Consider the following 22,121-nt stretch of genomic DNA (forward strand, 5'->3'; position numbering starts at 1 on the left):
AGGTGCCACGGTCCCGACCACCAAGGTCTCCGAATGCTCCATAGGCCCATTCCGCATAGGAGAGACCAGCCAGCCGAGACCAGCCAATGGAGGCGCCCACCCTGTTGTACACCTCTTTTTTGAAGGGACAATGAAGCAGGAGGTGGTCCATGCTTTCCAGCACGGTACCACAATGCTCCCAGGGACCGTTCCTGTCCTCAGAGCTCCTACACTTCAGATTGTCCCTCACACACAGTTTCCCATGGAAGCAGCGCCAAGCCAAGTTCCAAAACTTCGAGGGGATCCTGATGGAATTAAAAAAATGCAAACCACCCCAAGATCCCGACTTGGGCAGTCCCTGAGCACCAGAGGCCTCTGGAAATGGGTCAACAGAACCGTATTGTCAAGGAGTTTCCTTGGCAGAGTCCTGATCTCCCATATTCCCAAACCCCACCGGCGAATTACCTTCAGAACCAAGGTAGCGTAAGTGGGAAGATGTCTATTTGGTGTGCGAACATCCTTCACTTGCTCTCCTGTCTCCCATTCCTGTAAGAAAGGCTGAAACCATCCCCTACAGGAGAATACCCACAGAGGAGCTTTCCAGAGGTTTGCAATATTGATCTTAATGTAGGTATCCACAAGGAATACCACAGGTTTGACCATACCCAACCCTCCAAGTCTCCTCATATGGTAAGTAACCCCCTCTTGACCAGGTTCAGTCTATTCCCCCATAACAGTTGGAAGAACAAACTGTAGACCCGAGTCCAGAAAGGCTCCGGGAAGATGCACACACTGCCCAGATAAATCAGTAAAGGGAGCAGGTAAGTTTTGATCAGGGTTACCCTTTCCCTTAGGGTCAAAGACCAATCCTTCCAATGGTTCACCTTCTAAGTGGCAATCTCTAGCCTGCTGTCCCAATTTTGTTTTGGGAAATGCAGAGACTTTGGGTCCTGTAAGGGTGTCCAGGAGATCAAAACCAGGATCTCCTCCTCCCAGCCAGAGACTCTCACACTTATCCCGGTTGATCTTAGACCCAGATGCCTCTGAGTAGCTGTCACGATATTTTATGAAATATCATATAAGTTTAGTTTCTCCTGTTAGCCCATGCTGTGAGCTAAAACCCCCCTTCTCTCTCTGGCTCTCTTTGCTTCGTTGTGAGTTTCTGAATGTATGGTAGAAGGGGTTTTTATTGCCCTGGCCATAAATTCCACGCTCGAAGCAAGTTACTCGCCCCCTCCCCTCTGTCCAGCTATAACTGGTATAGAAGTCTCCAAAAACATGAGGTCTTTTGTTCTGTTTTCGTAAGATATTGGGCCAATGGTTTTGTCTAGGAAAATGATGGGTCCAGTTTGTGAAAGTCCATCGGCGCATCTATCCATCACTGTAAGCAGGAGCTTCCAAGTCCAACAGGGACAGAGTTTGGATTTCTCTGTAATTATGCATCACAAATAGGACATATTTGATCTCATTAGAATGCCAACGTTAATACGAGATGAATGTTGGGTTTGTTATGACTATGACATGTTCTGTAGCGGAGTTATAGGCGTTAGACAAATTTAGGCTGAATATACTAAGCCTGAAGAAAGAGGAGGGCGATCTTAACTCAACCCTTTTGGTGATGTCACGGGCTGCGGTTCATAAGTTTCTGCCACTGCTAGGCCCCCAGCAGAGTGAGTTTTGACCTGAGAAGCCTGACTGCCGTCCTAATGCATTGGGACATATGGGAACTCCACTAGCCTGGTTGCCTGAAATGAAATGAGAACATGTGAGTTTTACCTTTTCTCATTTAATCCCTTTATGTTATAATTACGTTGTACATATTTTCAATTGTCTCATTTTGTAACATCCTTGTAATATTTTTATATAAACACTGCCTTAAACTTTATGGAGTATAATATTTAATGCTTAGTTCATTCTTCCTGTTCTAAAACGTACCCTTAAGGTACCTTCACACGAAACGACATCGCTAGCGATCCGTGACGTTGCAGCGTCCTGGCTAGCGATATCGTTTAGTTTGACACGCAGCAGCGATCAGGATCCTGCTGTGATGTCGCTGGTCGCTGAATAAAGTCCAGAACTTTATTTGGTCGTCCGATCGCTGTGTATCGTTGTGTTTGAAAGCAAAAGCAACGATACCAGCGATGTTTTACACTGGTAACCAGGGTAAACATCGGGTTACCAAGCGCAGGGCCGCGCTTAGTAACCCAATGTTTACCCTGGTTACCAGCGTAAAAGTTAAAAAAAACAAAGAGCACATACTTACATGCGTCCCCCAGCGTCTGCTTCCTGACACTTACTGAGCGCCGGCCCTAAAGTGAAAGTGAAAGCAGAGCGGTGACGTCACCGCTGTGCTGTTAGGGCCGGAGCTCAGTCAGTGTCAGGAAGCAGACGCTGGGGGGCGCATGTAAGTATGTGCTGTTTGTTTTTTTTTACTTTTACGCTGGTAACCAGGGTAAACATCGGGTTACTAAGCGCGGCCCTGCGCTTAGCAACCCGATGTTTACCCTGGTTACCCGGTGACCTCGGCATCGTTGGTCGCTGGAGAGCGGTCTGTGTGACAGCTCTCCAGCGATCAAACAGCGACGCTGCAGCGATCGGCATCGTTGTCGCTATCGCTGCAGCGTCGCTTCGTGTGAAGGTACCTTAAGTCTTCTGAAGGGAATTACGCTACTGTTTTTGGGTTAGCTTTAGACCCGTTTAATCGAACCTGGTGGCAGCAATACCGTGCACTGTGCCTTTGGGAGTCGTTGTAGCGACGGCGACATTGATAATTATTGTTCCTACCTGAGCAGGAGTAGTTAAATCGCCTCGCTGCAGCGTGCCCAATAGCCAGTACATAGCAGGCAGTCTTTCTGGCGACTAATTATCCTAGGTGCAGTACCTTATCTGACCTGAGGGTAAAGGGGGCGCCAGAGAGCTGCAGGTTTCAAGTGGAACTGTAAGCGGGATATAAATAAATCCCTGCAGTTCGTGGTATATTGAAGAGCAGTGAGATACCTAAAATAAGCTCCTGCTGTAAACTAAGAGGTCAATAACCTTGTGTGTGTTTTTTTTCATCACGTTGTAGCAGTGGAGGGATAACTAAGATAAGCCCCCCTGCACATGTGATAGTCGTCTGTTGGCCTAAAGTCACCCCAATCTGTGACGTAGGGGTGACGGTCACGGTGTGAATCTGCGACATATTGGAGGCAGAGGTGAGGAATCGTGACAAATTGGTGGCAAGGCAGTGGGATATTAGAGCATTAGTGATTTGGTTTGAGCAATCATTCCTCTCACTAAAAACTTGCAGAAAGTTCTTGCGAGGACTCTGCGCAAAAAAGTTTGGAGAACGAACTCAGTGTTTATTAGTCCTGAGACAATTGTGTACTGGTAATTATCCCCTCCCTTTCTCTTCGTTTTTCTATCCTATCTTTTATTTGGCAACCATGGCTGCGAAAGGAGAAGCCTGGTATGCCCAGCAGAAGAAGGACGATCTTGTTGAGATATGCACGTACCATGGCCTGAACCCCCAGGGTAAGAACAAGGCTCAAATGGTTGCGGAACTGGTGCAATTTGAAGCAGACCAAGCCAGGCCACAGAGCCCAGAGGCTGCAGAAGCCAGCACAAGCGAACATGGTGCTGCAGCAGAGGTCCAACCACTGAATACTACTGGCAACCAGAGGGGCGCAGACCTCCGCCTGCAGCTGGCTCTGCAACAATGCTCCGCAGATGACCTAGAGAGACGTCTGCAGCTGATCCAGCAATACCAGGAGCGAGCCGAGCGAGAGGCCCAGCGAGAGGCAGAGAGAGCCCAGCGAGAGGCCCAGCGAGCCGAGCGAGAGGCCCAAGCGCAGCGGGAGTACCAGCTGCAGATGGCCCAACTGCAAATGCAGGGGTCGTCCCAGTCCAGCCGTGAGCCCAGCAGCGCTCAGATACCAAAGCCCCGGCCCGATCACTTCCCTGTTATGGAAAAGGACAGGGACTTGGACACTTTTCTGCGGGTCTTTGAGAAAGCCTGCAGACAGTACCGACTGCCTACAGATGAATGGGCACGATACCTGACACCAGGGCTGAGAGGCAAAGCTCTGGAGGCATTTGCTGCACTCCCTCAAGAACAAGATGGTGACTATGAGGCCATCAAGCAGGCCCTCATAGCCAAGTAACAGCTTACACCCGAGGTGTACCGTAAAAAGTTCCGGAACCTCCAACGTGGCCCACATGACAGCTACGGCGATGTGGCGCATGGACTGGGGACCCACTTTGACCAGTGGACCCAAGGACTGTCAGTGACCACCTTTGCACAGCTGCGAGACCTGATGATCAAAGACCAGTTCTTACATCTTTGCCCAGCTGAGGTGCGACAGTTCGTGATGGACAGAGAACCCAAAGACGTGACGAAAGCAGCGCAGATTGCCGATGCCTTTGAGGCCAACCGTAGATCGGAAGTGCGAAAGCCAGTCACCACCAGCTGGAGAGGGGGTAAGCCTGCAAACAATGCCAATACCCCTGCCAGCCAACACTCCAGAGGTCCTGTCCCCGTAGCTAACAGCATCAGACCTACCACCGAACCCCGCAAGTGTTACTTCTGCAATCGGACTGGTCATATCAGTCCCTACTGTCCAGACAAGCCGAAGAACCCCCCATCCAAGGCTCCAGGGCCTAATGCAGCAGTTCTTTTGGTGGGTGGTGTGGCTGGGAGGGTGTGTGACAACGTACAGCACGTCACCGTGGGAGGCCATGTTGCTACAGGCCTCAAGGACACCGGGGCTGAACGAACCCTCATCCGACCCGAACTGGCGGCGCCTGAAGAAATCATTCCGGGGAGAACCCTAACTGTCACTGGGATTGGGGGCATCAGCTGTCCCTTGCCAATGGCCCGGGTATATATTGATTGGGGTGCCGGGAGCGGGGTGAAGGAAGTGGGGCTGTCTGATAATTTGCCCACTGATGTTTTGTTGGGGACTGATTTGGGGAGGTTGGTTGCATACTACGTCCCTGACACCCCTCCCCAATCTGCTAATAAGGGTAACGTTCGTTAACCCTGATGATGGTGATGATGATGATGATGGGAAATCGCATGCGTTACCTGACCATGCTTTATCCAGTAATGATGCCTCTGATAACCATTTTTTCCCTAGGATTGATGGTGAAAATGTTGTACCTGTGCCAACTGAACCTGATAATGATTTTTCTGTGAAAGTTGATGTGTCCAGAGGTACAGGAGTGCTCAGCCACGTCGCTCTGCGGAGTGAGACGGCTGAGGAACCTCTAGCAGGGGCAAGTGTCGGTGCTACAGGAAATGGGGAGATACATGGGAACCGTGAGGAAGGTGATGCCATGCAATTGACCAGTGCCACCGAGGAAGGTGACTGGCCCATAAGTAGCACTGCTCCTGATGTAATGGGGGTGGATGGGGAGATAGAGCCCATAGCAGCGCCGGTTGATGGGTCTGTAGAAATCCCCGGGGAGACAGCCTACGTAGCTGCTGTCACCCGCAGTCAGAGTGCCCGGAACGCAGATAACTGTTTGCCTTCCGGACCCTCCTCAGTCATCATTGTGACTGAACCAGAGGTGGACCCAGAGCAGGTCCCAGAGGGTTCCCGTGGGGAAGGGACCCTGACGTCGCTTCTGGCTTCCCCTAGCCAGGAGTTTCAGGCCGCTCTGCACACAGATGCGAGCCTAGAGAGTTTGAGACAACTCGCCAAGACGACCATCTCCAAGAATGATAAGGAGAGGGTGTTCTGGGAACGAGGAAGGTTGTACCGGGAGACAGTACCCGGAGAATCACAAAAGGAGTGGTTGAGGGAAGACAGCTGGTCGTCCCGCAGCAATTCCGGGGTGAGTTGTTACGGATTGCCCATGAGATCCCGCTAGCTGGACACTTGGGGATCAGCAAAACAAAGGCCCGGCTGTCTCAACACTTCTATTGGCCTAAGATGGGGACAGATGTGTCAAACTACTGCCGCTCCTGTATCACCTGTCAAAGAGTGGGGAAGGCGGGGCCTGCTCTTAAGGCTCCCCTGATCCCTTTGCCAGTGATAGAGGAGCCTTTCCAGAGGATCGCGGTGGACATTGTGGGCCCGCTGGCCGTCCCCAGCAGCTCTGGAAAGCGATATATCCTTACTGTGGTAGACTACGCTACCCGGTACCCAGAGGCAGTAGCTCTGTCAACTAGGGCAGATAAGGTGGCGGATGCCCTGTTGGCTATCTTTGCACGTGTAGGATTTCCCAGGGAGATGCTTACTGATCAAGGGACCCAATTCATGTCTCGCCTAATGGAGGCTCTCTGTAAGAGAATGCAGGTGAAGCACCTGGTATCGAGTGCGTATCACCCACAGACCAATGGCTTGTGTGAACGCTTCAATGGTACCCTCAAACAGATGCTACGCATGCTGGTTGAGACACAAGGGCGCGACTGGGAGCGGTACCTCCCACACCTGCTGTTCGCTTACCGAGAGGTTCCACAGGCCTCGACGGGGTTCTCCCCCTTCGAGCTCCTGTACGGCAGGCGAGTCCGGGGACCCCTTGGGTTGGTAAGAGAATCCTGGGAAGAGGAGCCGAACCCTTCTGAAGTGTCCATAGTGGAGTATGTCATGCGCTTCCGTGACAAGATGCAGACCTTGACGCAGTTGGTGCATGACAACATGACGCAGGCTCAGGCTGATCAGAAGCACTGGTACGACCAGAACGCCCGGGAGCGGACCTACCACGTGGGTGAAAAGGTGTGGGTGCTGGTCCCCGTGCCAACGGATAAGCTTCAGGCAGCCTGGGAGGGCCCGTAGGTCGTCCACCAACAACTCAACCCGGTCACCTACGTGGTCACGCTTGACCACGCTCGGGGTAGGCGAAAGGCCTTTCACGTCAACATGATGAAGGCTCATCACGAACGTGAACCTTTCGTCCTACCGGTCTGCAGCGTACCCGAAGACGGGGAGGAAGACACCCTTCTGGACATGCTGGCCCAAGCCAAGGCCGGTGGGTCCATCGAGGACGTGGAGGTAAACGCCTCGCTAACTGAACCACAGCGGTTGCAGTTGCAAACCACACTGGAACCCTTCCGGGTCGTGTTCTCCAACCGGCCTGGAAGGACTGAGTTAGCAGTCCACGAGGTGGACACCGAGAATCATGCCCCACTACGGCGAACACCCTATCGAATCTCCGACCAGGTGCAGCAGGTTATGCGCCAGGAGATCGATGAGATGTTACAGCTGGGGGTGATTCGACGGTCAAAGAGTGCGTGGGCCTCACCTGTAGTTCTCGTGCCCAAGAAGGACCGGACCACCCAGTTCTGCGTGGACTACAGGGGGCTCAACGCCATTACAGCCTCTGACGCGCACCCAATGCCGCGCATCGAGGAGCTGCTTGAGAAGTTAGCTGGTGCAAAATACCTGACAATAATGGATCTGAGTCGAGGATACTGGCAGATTCCCCTGAGCCCCGAGGCACAGGAGAAGTCCGCCTTTATCACACCCTTTGGACTGTACGAGTCCACGGTCATGCCCTTCGGCATGAAGAATGCCTCTGCCATTTTCCAGCGGATGGTCAACCTCCTGCTTCAGGGACTGGAGAAGTACGCAGTGGCGTACTTGGATGACATTGCCATCTTCAGTCCCTCCTGGGAGGAACACCTGCAGCATCTCGAGGAGGTGCTCAGGCGAATTCACCGAGCAGGACTGACTATCAAGCCGGGAAAGTGCCAGATGGGCATGAGGGAGGTCCACTACCTGGGGCACCGGGTAGGCGGAGACACCCTAAAGCCAGAGCCTGAGAAAGTGGGCGCGATCGTGAACTGGCCCACTCCCAGGACCAAGAAATAGGTGATGTCCTTCCTGGGCACTGCAGGGTACTCTAGGCGCTTTGTACAGCACTATAGTAGCCTGGCAAAACCTTTGACGGATCTCACCAGGAAGAAGCTACCCCACATCGTCAACTGGACAGATGGCTGTGAGGGGGCCTTCCAGGCGTTAAAAACCGCACTGTGCAACGCCCCTGTGTTGAAAACAGCCGACAGCAGTCGACCGTTCTTGGTACAGACTGATGCCAGCGACTTTGGCCTCGGTGCTGTGCTCAGCCAGGTTGACTCGGAGGACCAAGAGCAACCGTGTTGTACCTGAGCCGGAAACTTTTGCCGAGGGAAGTGGCCTACTCCACCATTGAGAAGGAGTGCCTGGCCATAGTCTGGGCCCTGCAGCGCTTGCAGCCCTACTTGTACGGTCACACCTTCACTGTGGTGACCGACCACAACCCTCTGCGCTGGCTAAATGCCATGTGTGGAACCAACGGCAGGTTTCTACTCTGGTGCCTTGCCGTTCAGCAGTTTGACTTCACCATTGAACACAAAACGGGCAGGGAGCATGGGAATGCAGATGGACTGTCCCGCCGGGGTGAACCTGCTGAGGTGCGCATGGAGGAGCACCGAAAGGTTCTGCCTCTGTAGGCAGGCCAAAAGGGGGAGGTGTCACGATATTTTATGAAATATCATATAAGTTTAGTTTCTCCTGTTAGCCCATGCTGTGGGCTAAAATCCCCCTTCTCTCTCTGGCTCTCTTTGCTTTGTTGTGAGTTTCTGAATGTATGGTAGAAGGGTTTTTTATTGCCCTGGCCATAAATACCAGGCTCGAAGCAAGTTACTCGCCCCCTCCCCTCTGTCCAGCTATAACTGGTATAGAAGTCTCCAAAAACATGAGGTCTTTTGTTCTGTTTTCGTAAGATATTGGGCCAATGGTTTTGTCTAGGAAAATGATGGGTCCAGTTTGTGAAAGTCCATCGGCGCATCTATCCATCACTGTAAGCAGGAGCTTCCAAGTCCAACAGGGACAGAGTTTGGATTTCTCTGTAATTATGCATCACAAATAGGACATATTTGATCTCATTAGAATGCCAACGTTAATACAAGATGAATGCTGGGTTTGTTATGACTATAGTTTAAATGCACAGAACAAAGCAACCCGCACTGCCCGCTTTCATGAGTTGAGCTCCGGAGTGTGGACAGGTACGCTAATCAGCCTCTGATCTCGGGTGCATCGGCCAGGAAAAACTAGCATATCGATGTAACTAAAAAGGAAATAATGGCCGCACTCACCGATCTCTTTGCAGGTAACTTTATTAGAAGTCCATCTTCACGGCACGGGGGTGTATGTTACAGGACATGTGAGAGCCGAACGACGGCCGTTTCGCACCGACCAGGTGCTTCTACGGGTTCTAACCGTAGAAGCACCTGGTCGGTGCGAAACGGCCGTCGTTCGGCTCTCACATGTCCTGTAACATACACCCCCGTGCCGTGAAGATGGACTTCTAATAAAGTTACCTGCAAAGAGATCGGTGAGTGCGGCCATTATTTCCTTTTTAGTTACTTTGTTATGACTATGACATGTTCTGTAGCGGAGTTATAGGCATTAGACAAATTTAGGCTGAATTTACTAAGACTGAAGAAAGAGGAGGGCGATCTTAACTCAACCCTTTTGGTGATGTCACGGGCTGCGGTTTATAAGTTTCTGCCACTGCCAGGCCCCCAGCAGAGTGAGTTTTGACCTGGGAAGCCTGAATGCCAGTCCTAATGCATTGGGACATATGGGAACTCCACTAGCCTGGTTGCCTGAAATGAAATGAGAACATGTGAGTTTTACCTTTTCTCATTTAATCCCTTTATGTTATAATTACCTTGTACATATTTTCAATTGTCTCATTTTGTAACATCCTTGTAATATTTTTATATAAACACTGCCTTAAACCTTATGGAGTATAATATTTAATGCTAGTTCGTTCTTCCTGTTCTAAAACGTACCCTAAGTCTTCTGAAGGGAATTACGCTACTGTTTTTGGGTTAGCTTCGGACCCGTTTAATCGAAGCTGGTGGCAGCAATACCGTGCACTGTGCCTTTGGGAGTCGTTGTAGCGACGGCGACATTGATAATTATTGTTCCTGCCTGAGCGGGAGTAGTTAAATCGCCTCGCTGCAGAGTGCCCAATAGCCAGTACATAGCAGGCAGTCTTTCTGGCGACTAATTATCCTAGGTGCAGTACCTTATCTGACCTGAGGGTAAAGGGGGCGCCAGAGAGCTGCAGGTTTCAAGTGGAACTGTAAGCGGGATATAAATAAATCCCTGCAGTTCGTGGTATATTGAAGAGCAGTGGGATACCTAAAATAAGCTCCTGCTGTAAACTAAGAGGTCAATAACCTTGTGTGTGTTTTTTTTCATCACGTTGTAGCAGTGGAGGGATAACTAAGATAAGCCCCCCTGCACATGTGATAGCCGTCTGTTGGCCTAAAGTCACCCCGATCCGTGACGTAGGGGTGACAGTCACGGTGTGAATCCGTGACATATTGGTGGCAGAGGTGAGGAATCGTGACAGTAGCGATCTACCTCTCACATCAGCCACCCTGCCTCCTCCATACAGAATAATAAGCTGTGTGAAGACACGGGGTTGGGGGGGGGGGTGTTGGGGTTGGCGTGCACCCAGGCTCGCTTGCCAAAACCACATGGACCAGGGGTTGTCCCTCCGAATGCTTGCTCTCCTTTTAACGTGGGCGTAACACTGTTCAGACAACAAAAGGTGAAGGTAACCCAGTGTGGCGCTACTTTATTGAACCACAAAACAGGCAGATAACACATAGTCCCAGCAAAATACCCAAGATGGTGCACATTACAATGTCTCACCCTTCCGATTATGGCAGATGTTACATCAGAGCTCCCAGGGTCGGCTACCCCACCTGTGGTACACACACAGAGAGGAGGTGACGACAAGCGTAGGAAAATGACAGTCTATTCAGGTAAAAGGTCACGTGACCGGAGGGTCACAACCTGGCTTTTCCGAACATCTCCATGCAGCCAGGCGACCCTCTAGTTTTTCAGGGATGTCTCTGCTCTCTGCTCCCTCTGGTATTTTGGGTCTGTCTCTCCTCTCCGCACTCTCTGGTAATTTGGGGCCATCTCTCCTCTCTGCACTCTCTGGTAATTTGGGGCCGTCTCTCCTCGCCGTGCTCTCTGGTAATTTGGGGCTTTTTCTCCTTGCCGCACTCTCTGGTATTTTGGGGCTGTCTCTCCTGACCGCGCTCTTTGATAACTCTGGGCCGTCTCTCCTCGCCACGCTCTTTGGTAATTTGGGGCCGTGTTTTCTCACCGTGCTGTCTGGTAATTAAAGGCTTTCTCTCCTCCATGCGCTCTCTGGTAATTTGGGGCCGTCTCTCCTCACCGTGCTCTCTGGTATTTCGGGGCTGTCTCTCCTCGCCGCGCTCTCTGGTATTTCGGGGCTTTCTCTCCTCGCCCCCTCCCTGGTATTTTGGGGCTGTCTCTCTTCGCCGCGCTCTCTGGTATTTCGGGGCCGTCTCTTCTCACCCACATACTATGTTTTAGGGTCGTGTCATGATCTCAATGGCAAGAGAACATAGCATAAGCATATATAGGAACTAGCTCTTGGAAGATGGGAACTGAGCTGACCATGAACTAAACCTAACGCACAACTAGCAGTGGCCGGGTAGCATGCCTACGTTGATTCTAGATGCCCAGCACCAGCCGGAGGACTAAATAAAGCTAGCAGAGGAAAATATTAGTCCTAGCTCACCTCTAGAGAAATACCCCGAAAGGAGACAGAGGCCCCCCACATGTATTGGCGGTGAGTTGAGATGAAATAACAAACGTAGTATGAAAATAGGTTTAGCAAATTTGAGGTCCACTTACTACATAGCAGAAGACAGAAAGGACACTTTCATGGTCAGCTGAAAACCCTATCAAAAACACCATCCAGAAATTACTTTAAAACTCTGGCATTAACTCATAACACCAGAGTGGCAATTCCTGTTCACAAGAGCTTTCCAGACACAGTAACGAAACTACAGCTGTGAACTGGAACAAAAATGCAAAAACAAACATGGACAAGAGTCCAACTTATCTAGTAGTTGTCTAGGAGCAGGAACAAGCACAGAGAGGCTTCTGATAACATTGCTGACCGGCAAGCAACTAACAGAGCAGCAAGGTTATATAGCGACTCCCACATCTTGATGGGAACAGGTGAACAGAGAAGATGAAGACACCAGTTCAATTCCACCAGTAGCCACCGGGGGAGCCCAGAATCCAAATTCACAACAGTACCCCCCCCTCAAGGAGGGGGCACCGAACCCTCACCAGAACCACCAGGGCGATCAGGATGGGCCCTATGAAAGGCACGAACCAGATCGGAGGCATGAACATCAGATGCATTCACCCAAGAATTATCCTCCTGGCCGTATCCCTTCCACTTGACCAGATACTGGAGTCTCCGTCTGGAAACACGAGAGTCTAAGATTTTCTCCACAACGTACTCCAACTCACCCTCAACCAACACCGGAGCAGGAGGCTCAACGGAAGGCACAACCGGTACCTCATACCTGCGCAATAATGACCGATGAAAAACGTTATGAATAGAAAAGGATGCAGGGAGGTCCAAACGGAAGGAAACAGGGTTAAGAATCTCCAATATCTTATACGGGCCGATAAACCGAGGCTTAAACTTAGGAGAAGAGACCCTCATAGGGACAAAACGAGAAGACAACCACACCAAATCCCCAACAGAAAGCCGAGGACCAACACGACGGTGGCGGTTGGCAAAAAGCTGAGTCTTCTCCTGGGACAACCTCAAATTGTCCACCACCTGCCCCCAGATCTGATGCAATCTCTCCACCACAGCATCCACTCCAGGACAATCCGAAGATTCCACCTGACCAGAGGAAAATCGAGGATGAAACCCCGAATTACAGAAAAACGGGGACACCAAAGTGGCAGAGCTGGCCCGATTATTGAGAGCGAACTCCGCCAATGGCAAAAAAGCAACCCAATCATCCTGGTCAGCAGACACAAAACACCTCAGATATGTCTCCAGGGTCTGATTAATCCGCTCGGTCTGGCCATTCGTCTGAGGATGGAAAGCGGACGAAAAAGATAAATCTATGCCCATCCTAGCACAGAATGCCCGCCAAAATCTAGACACGAATTGGGTCCCTCTGTCAGAAACGATATTCTCAGGAATACCATGCAAACGAACAACATTTTGAAAAAACAGAGGAACCAACTCGGAAGAAGAAGGTAACTTGGGCAGAGGAACCAAATGGACCATCTTAGAAAAACGGTCACACACCACCCAGATGACAGACATCTTCTGAGAAACAGGCAGATCTGAAATAAAATCCATCGAGATGTGCGTCCAAGGCCTCTTAGGAATAGGCAAGGGCAACAATAATCCACTAGCCCGAGAACAACAAGGCTTGGCCCGAGCACAAACGTCACAAGACTGCACAAAGCCTCGCACATCTCGTGACAGGGAAGGCCACCAGAAGGACCTTGCCACCAAATCCCTGGTACCAAAAATGCCAGGATGACCTGCCAACGCAGAAGAATGAACCTCAGAGATGACTCTACTGGTCCAATCATCAGGAACAAACAGTTTATCAGGTGGGCAACGATCAGGTCTATCCGCCTGAAACTCCTGCAAGGCCCGCCGCAGGTCTGGAGAAACGGCTGACAATACCACTCCATCCTTAAGGATACCTGTGGGCTCAGAGTTACCAGGCGAGTCAGGCTCAAAACTCCTAGAAAGGGCATCCGCCTTAACATTCTTAGAACCCGGTAGGTATGACACCACAAAATTAAACCGAGAGAAAAATAATGACCAGCGCGCCTGTCTAGGATTCAGGCGCCTGGCGGTCTCAAGATAAATCAAATTTTTGTGGTCAGTCAATACCACCACCTGATGTCTGGCCCCCTCAAGCCAATGGCGCCACTCCTCAAAAGCCCACTTCATGGCCAAAAGCTCCCGATTCCCAACATCATAATTCCGCTCAGCGGGCGAAAATTTACGGGAAAAGAAGGCACAAGGCCTCATCACGGAGCAGTCAGAACTTTTCTGCGACAACACTGCCCCAGCTCCGATCTCAGAAGCGTCGACCTCAACCTGAAAAGGTAGAGCAACATCAGGCTGACGCAACACAGGGGCAGAGGAAAAACGGCGCTTAAGCTCCCGAAAGGCCTCCACAGCATCAGGGGACCAATCAGCAACATCAGCACCCTTCTTAGTCAAATCGGTCAATGGCTTAGCAATATCCGAAAAACCAGCAATAAATCGACGATAAAAGTTAGCAAAGCCCAAAAATTTCTGAAGACTCTTAAGAGAAGAGGGCTGCGTCCAATCACAAATAGCTTGAACCTTGACAGGATCCATTTCAATGGAAGAGGGGGAAAAAATATATCCCAAAAAGGAAATCCTCTGTACCCCAAAAACACACTTAGAACCCTTCACACACAAAGAATTAGACCGCAAAACCTGAAAAACCCTCCTGACTTGCTGGACATGAGAGTCCCAGTCATCCGAAAAAATCAGAATATCATCCAGATACACAATCATAAATTTATCCAAATAATCGCGAAAAATATCATGCATAAAGGACTGGAAAACTGACGGAGCATTAGAAAGACCAAAAGGCATCACTAAATACTCAAAGTGGCCCTCGGGCGTATTAAATGCGGTTTTCCACTCATCCCCCTGCCTGATTCGCACCAAATTATACGCCCCACGAAGGTCAATCTTAGAGAACCACTTGGCCCCCTTTATGCGAGCAAACAAATCAGTCAGCAACGGCAATGGGTATTGATATTTAACAGTGATTTTATTCAAAAGCCGATAATCAATACATGGTCTCAAAGAGCCGTCTTTTTTTGACACAAAGAAAAAACCGGCTCCTAAGGGAGATGACGATGGACGAATATGTCCCTTTTCCAAGGACTCCTTTATATATTCACGCATAGCAGCATGTTCAGGCACAGACAGATTAAATAAACGACCCTTTGGGTATTTACTACCCGGGATTAAATCTATGGCACAATCGCACTCTCGGTGCGGAGGTAACGAACCAAGCTTGGATTCTTCAAAGACGTCACGATAGTCAGACAGGAACTCAGGAATTTCAGAGGGAATGGATGATGAAATGGAAACCACAGGTACATCCCCATGAGCCCCCTTACATCCCCAGCTCAACACAGACATAGCTCTCCAGTCGAGGACTGGGTTGTGAGATTGCAGCCAAGGCAATCCTAGCACCAAATCATCATGTAGATTATACAGCAACAGAAAGCGAATAATCTCCTGGTGACCCGGATTAATACGCATAGTTACTTGTGTCCAGTATTGTGGTTTATTATTAGCCAATGGGGTGGAGTCAATCCCCTTCAGAGGAATAGGAGTCTCCAAAGGCTCTAAATCATACCCACAGCGTTTGGCAAAGGACCAATCCATAAGACTCAAAGCGGCGCCAGAGTCGACATAGGCGTCCGTGGTAATAGATGACAAAGAACAAATCAGGGTCACAGATAGAATAAACTTAGACTGTAAAGTGCTAATTGAAACAGACTTGTCAGGCTTCTTAGTACGCTTAGAGCATGCTGATATAACATGAGTTGAATCACCACAATAGAAGCACAACCCATTTTTCCGTCTAAAATTCTGCCGCTCGCTTCGGGACAGAATTCTATCACACTGCATACTCTCTGGCGACTTCTCAGTGGACACCGCCAGATGGTGCACTGGTTTGCGCTCCCGCAAACGCCTATCGATCTGAATAGCCATTGTCATGGACTCATTCAGACCCGCAGGCACAGGGAACCCCACCATAACATCCTTAATGGCATCAGAGAGACCCTCTCTGAAAGTCGCCGCCAGGGCGCACTCATTCCACTGAGTAAGCACAGACCATTTACGGAATCTTTGGCAGTAAATTTCCGCTTCATCTTGCCCCTGAGATAGGGACATCAAAGTTTTTTCTGCCTGAAGCTCCAAATGAGGTTCGTCATAAAGCAACCCCAAGGCCAGAAAAAACGCATCCACATTGAGCAACGCAGGATCCCCTGGTGTCAATGAAAAAGCCCAGTCTTGAGGGTCGCCCCGGAGCAAGGAAATCACAATCCTGACCTGCTGTGCAGGGTCTCCGGCAGAGCGAGATTTCAGGGACAAAAATAATTTGCAATTATTTCGAAAATTCTGAAACCCGGATCTATTCCCCGAGAAAAATTCCGGCAAAGGAATTCTCGGCTCAGATACAGGTGCATGACAAACAAAATCTTGCAAATTTTGTACCTTCGTGGCGAGATTATTCAAACCTGCAGTTACACGCTGAAGATCCATTACAAACAGGTGGACACAGAGCCATTCAAGGGTTAAGAGGAGGTAAGAAGCAGCTAGACAGCAATTAAGGGCTAGGCAGCAAAACTCTGAGGGGAAAAAAAAAAAAAAAATTTCCCTTCAACACTTCTTTTTCTCCTGCTTCAGCCCAAACAATTAACACTTTGATGGCCGGTCAAACTGTCATGATCTCAATGGCAAGAGAACATAGCATAAGCATATATAGGAACTAGCTCTTGGAAGATGGGAACTGAGCTGACCATGAACTAAACCTAACGCACAACTAGCAGTGGCCGGGTAGCATGCCTACGTTGATTCTAGATGCCCAGCACCAGCCGGAGGACTAAATAAAGCTAGCAGAGGAAAATATTAGTCCTAGCTCACCTCTAGAGAAATACCCCGAAAGGAGACAGAGGCCCCCCACATGTATTGGCGGTGAGTTGAGATGAAATAACAAACGTAGTATGAAAATAGGTTTAGCAAATTTGAGGTCCACTTACTACATAGCAGAAGACAGAAAGGACACTTTCATGGTCAGCTGAAAACCCTATCAAAAACACCATCCAGAAATTACTTTAAAACTCTGGCATTAACTCATAACACCAGAGTGGCAATTCCTGTTCACAAGAGCTTTCCAGACACAGTAACGAAACTACAGCTGTGAACTGGAACAAAAATGCAAAAACAAACATGGACAAGAGTCCAACTTATCTAGTAGTTGTCTAGGAGCAGGAACAAGCACAGAGAGGCTTCTGATAACATTGCTGACCGGCAAGCAACTAACAGAGCAGCAAGGTTATATAGCGACTCCCACATCTTGATGGGAACAGGTGAACAGAGAAGATGAAGACACCAGTTCAATTCCACCAGTAGCCACCGGGGGAGCCCAGAATCCAAATTCACAACAGGGTCGATGCTCAGGTGCTCTCCCCGCTCTCTGGTATTTCAGGCATTCTCTCCTCATCACGTGCTCTGGTATTTCAGGGCTTTCTCTCCTCACCACACTCTCTGGTATTTCTTTGCTTTCTCTCCTCTTTGGTATTTCTTGTCTTTTTCTCCTCGCCACGCTCTCTGGTATTTCAGGCATTCTCTCCTCACCACGTGCTCTGGTATTTCGGGGCTTTCTCTCCTCACCACGCTCTCTGGTATTTCAGGGCTTTCTCTCCTCGCCGCACTGTCTGGTATTTCGGGGCTTTCTGGTCAAGAAGTAAGGGAACATTTGACACCTCCTAGCTCTTTGGAAGAGAGTTGTCAATTACAGCCTGACACTATCTATCTGTGAGAACTTTTACACAGGGAATCTCAGAGCAACTAATATATTCATTGGGGGAGCGGCCGCGGTCCAATCAAAAACAAGCAACTATGATATTAACCCAAGGGGCTGGTCTGAACTCCAGAGTAAATCTATAAATTAGGCCTGTATACATAGAATCGTGTTCACATAATGGTGGCAGCTGAGCTGATGTGATCCAATCTATATTCATCCTACCCTCAGGGAGCAGAAGCAGACTACAAGTTAGCTATTTCTGTAAGTTTTTTTCCTGTTAATTTATACTGTTTTGCATACCTGTATGTCTTTTTATTACCATATTTTTATATATTTTTCTTTACTGTAAGCACTGTACTTTTTGTATTAAAGCATAAAACTTTAACAGTTGAACCTTGTATGTTCTAAAGAATCGATAGCCTAAGGTGTGTGAGCCTTATGATTGGTAGACAGTATTAATAATTTCTGGGACTCATCGCCCGTGTGTTTGGTGAGTGGTGGTAGCGTGTATGAGCGGGGTGTGTGGCCTGGGTCGGTGTGTGATTTATGCTCCCATCACAGCATAGGACAGAGGTTGAATGCTGGACTGAGAGTGGGGAGATAGATTAACCCTTGCAGGCACAACCCCAAGTCAAGTGCTGAGAGCGGATACGTGACGAATTAGTGGCATCACGGAGAGGGATCCGTGACAGGGGCTTTCTATAGTCGCCACGCTCTCTGGTAATTCAAGGCTTTCTCTCCTCGCTGCGCTCTCTGGTATTTCAGTGCTTTCTTTCCTCTTCACGCTCTCTGGTATTTCGAGGCATTCTCTCCTTGCCGCGCTGTCTGGTATTTTGGGGCTTTCTCTAGTTACCGCACTCTCTGATAATTCAAGGCTTTCTCTCCTCGCCGCCCTCTCTGGTAATTTAGGTCTTTCTCTAGTCGCAGCGCTCTCTGGTAATTCAAGGATTTCTTTCGGGTCTTTCTCTCCTTGCCGTGCTCTCTGATATTTTGGGGCTTTCGCTCCTCACCGCACTCTCTGGTATTTCAGGGCTTTCTCACCTCGCTGCACTCTCTGGTATTTCGGGGCTTTCTCTCCTCACCACGCTCTCTGGTATTTTGAGGTTTTCTCTCTGCGCACTCTGGTATTTTGAGGCTTTTTGTCCTCACTGTGCTCTCTGGTATTTCGGGGCTTTCTCTCCTCGCTGCGCTCTCTGGTATTTCGGAACTGTCTCTACTCACCGCGCTCTCTGGTACTTCGGGGCCATCTCTTCTCACCCACATACTATGTTTTAGGGTCGGTGCTCAGGTGTTCTCTCCGCTCTCTGGTATTTCTTTGCTTTCTCTCCTCTCTGCGCTCTCTGGTATTTCTTGTCTTTCTCTCCTAGCAGCGCTCTCTGGTATTTCAGTCAGTCTCTCCTCACCACGCTATCTGGTATTTCTGGGCTTTCTCTCTTCACCACGCTGTCTGGTATTTTGGGGCTTTCTTTAGTTACCGCACTCTCTGGTAATTCAAGGCTTTCTCTCCTCGCTGCCCTCTCTGGTAATTTAGGTCTTTCTCTAGTCGCCGCGCTCTCTGGTAATTCAAGGATTTTTTTCGGGTCTTTTTCTCTTTGCCGTGCTCTCTGATATTTTTGGGGCTTTCTCTTCTCACCACGCTCTCTGGTATTTTGGGGCTTTCTCGCCGCACTCTCTAATATTTTGGGGCTTTCGCTCCTCACCGCGCTCTCTGGTATTTCAGGGCTTTCTCTTCTCGCTGCACTCTCTGGTATTTCGGGGCTTTCTCTCCTCACCACGCTCTCTGGTATTTTGAGGCTTTCTCGCTGCGCACTCTGGTATTTTGGGGCTTTCTCTCATCACTGCGCTCGCTGGTATTTCTGGGCTGTCTCTACTCGCCGCGCTCTCTGGTACTTTGGGCCGTCTCTTCTCACCCACATACTATGTTTTAGGGTCGGTGCTCAGGTGCTCTCTCCGCTCTCTGGTATTTCTTTGCTTTCTCTTCTCTCTGCGCTCTATGGTATTTCTTGTCTTTCTCTCCTCGCAGCGCTCTCTGGTATTTCAGGCATTCTCTCCTCACCACGCTATCTAGTATTTCTGGGCTTTCTCTCCTCACAACGCTCTCTGGTATTTCAGGGCCATCTCTTCTCACCTGCATGCTATGTTTTTGGGTCGGTGCTCATGTTCTCTCTCCTGCAGGTTGTGCTGTATCGCTCCAGTCTTGGCCGCTAAGGTGATTCCTGGGGTGGAGGTGACCGTGGGACAAGAAGAAGAACAAGGAGGGAAATGGCCATACGCTGGGACTGCCAAAGCCATCGCGGCCCTGGGCGGAAAGCACTGCGCCAAGGAGGTGCACATATCCTTCACCTCAAGGCTGGACCACAGACCCATTCTTCTCATCATGTGACCCATGTCTATAACGCAAGGGCCGCAGAGGTCTCCTCCCTCCTCTGTGTATATAACGTGAGGGGCTCAGAGATCCCCTCCCTCCTCTGTGTATATAACGTGAGGTGCGCAGAGATCCCCTCCCTCCTCTATGTATATAACGTGAGGGGGACAGAGATCTCCTCCCTCCTCTATGTGTATATAATGTGAGGGGTGCAGAGATCCCCTCCCTCCTCTATGTTTATAACATGAGGGGAGCAGAGATCCTTTCCCTCCTCTATGTGTATAACATGAGTGGCGCAGAGATCTCCTCCCTCCTCTGTGTATATAACGTGAGGGGCTCAGAGATCCCCTCCCTCCTCTGTGTATATAACGTGAGGTGCGCAGACGTCCCCTCCCTCCTCTATGTATATAACGTGAGGGGGACAGAGATCCCCTCCCTCCTCTATGTATATAACGTGAGGGGCGCAGAGATCCCCTCCCTCCTCTATGTGTATATAATGTGAGGGGTGCAGAGATCTCCTCCCTCCTCTATGTATATAACATGAGGGGTGCAGAGATCTCCTCCCTCCTCTGTGTATATAACATGAGGGGTGCAGAGATCTCCTCCCTCCTCTATGTTTATAACATGAGGGGTGCAGAGATCCCCTCCCTCCTCTATGTTTATAACATGAGGGGTGCAGAGATCCCCTCCCTCCTCTGTGTATAACATGAGTGGCGCAGAGATCTCCTCCCTCCTCTGTGTATATAACGTGAGGGGCTCAGAGATCCCCTCCCTCCTCTGTGTATATAACGTGAGGTGCGCAGACGTCCCCTCCCTCCTCTATGTATATAACGTGAGGGGGACAGAGATCCCCTCCCTCCTCTATGTATATAACGTGAGGGGCGCAGAGATCCCCTCCCTCCTCTATGTGTATATAATGTGAGGGGTGCAGAGATCCCCTCCCTCCTCTATGTTTATAACATGAGGGGTGCAGAGATCTCCTCCCTCCTCTATGTATATAATGTGAGGGGAGCAGAGATCTCCTCCCTCCTCTGTGTATATAACATGAGGGGTGCAGAGATCCCCTCCCTCCTCTGTGTATATAACATGAGGGGTGCAGAGATCTCCTCCCTCCTCTATGTATATAACATGAGGGGTGCAGAGATCTCCTCCCTCCTCTGTGTATATAACATGAGGGGCGCAGAGATCTCCTCCCTCCTCTGTGTATATAACATGAGGGGCGCAGAGATCTCCTCCCTCCTCTGTGTATATAATGTGAGGGGAGCAGAGATCCTTTCCCTCCTCTATGTGTATAACATGAGTGGCGCAGAGATCTCCTCCCTCCTCTGCGTATATAATGTGAGGGGCGCAGAGATCTCCTCCATCCTATATGTATATAACATGAGGGGTGCAGAGATCTCCTCCCTCCTCTGTGTATATAATGTGAGGGGCGCAGAGATCTCCTCCCTCTTCTCTATATTGTGTCTTCCTCAGTGTTTGTACCTTAACCGCTTTCATCCACGAGGTTCATGTGGACAGGACCAGCAGAGTTGTCAGCACCCCGGCCTTTATGGGCCACCACGCCCCGCTGCATACAATATTTGATGGAATTGGATCCATGGTTACAGCAGTGATCAAACTAACCGGAAAGTAATCTAGCCCTCTTCTTACTGACAACCACAGACCCCTGATCTCCAGGGCTCCACCATGATGACAATGTCCACACAGCAATAAAGTCTCCTCGACAAACCTGTCTGCTGTGCTCTGTTCACAACCGCACCACTGCACATGGGGGCTGCACATGGTCATATGAGGTAGGGAAGGAGGGCACTGCATGTTGTCCCTTAGTAGGGACAGTTAGATCGGCCGAGGGGCAGAGGCCACCCTGAACAGTGAAAAGGGGAGAGGGGGCAGAGGCCATGGTGCACAGTGAAAAGGGGAGAGGGGGCAGAGGCCATGGCGTACAGTGAAAAGGGGAGAGGGGGCAGAGGCCACGGTGTACAGTGAAAAGGGGAGAGGGGGCAGAGGCCATGGTGCACAGTGAAAAGGGGAGAGGGGGCAGAGGCCATGGTGTACAGTGAAAAGGGGAGAGGGGGCAGAGGCCATGGCGTACAGTGAAAAGGGGAGAGGGGGCAGAGGCCATGGTGTACAGTGAAAAGGGGAGAGGGGGCAGAGGCCACGGTGTACAGTGAAAAGGGGAGAGGGGGCAGAGGCCATGGTGCACAGTGAAAAGGGGAGAGGGGGCAGAGGCCACGGTGTACAGTGAAAAGGGGAGAGGGGGCAGAGGCCATGGTGCACAGTGAAAAGGGGAGAGGGGGCAGAGGCCATGGTGCACAGTGAAAAGGGGAGAGGGGGCAGAGGCCATGGTGTACAGTGAAAAGGGGAGAGGGGGCAGAGGCCATGGTGTAC

The 22,121-nt window shown here is 50.1% G+C and overlaps 1 protein-coding gene across 1 annotated transcript in view; it reads left to right on the forward strand.

Moving 5' to 3' along the window:
• Positions 1–21,461, forward strand: part of GATD3 (glutamine amidotransferase class 1 domain containing 3) — a 116,807-nt gene extending 95,346 nt beyond the window's left edge. The window contains exons 6-7 of the mRNA XM_077293550.1: positions 19,544–19,697; positions 21,232–21,461. Coding sequence (XP_077149665.1) covers positions 19,544–19,697; positions 21,232–21,366 — 289 coding nt within the window. The 3' untranslated portion in view covers positions 21,367–21,461. The remainder of the gene's footprint in view (positions 1–19,543; positions 19,698–21,231) is intronic.
• Positions 21,462–22,121: the final 660 nt, after the last annotated feature.

The sequence above is a fragment of the Ranitomeya variabilis genome, chromosome 3 (genome assembly GCF_051348905.1).
Source record: "Ranitomeya variabilis isolate aRanVar5 chromosome 3, aRanVar5.hap1, whole genome shotgun sequence".
NCBI classification, from domain to species: Eukaryota; Metazoa; Chordata; class Amphibia; order Anura; family Dendrobatidae; genus Ranitomeya; species Ranitomeya variabilis.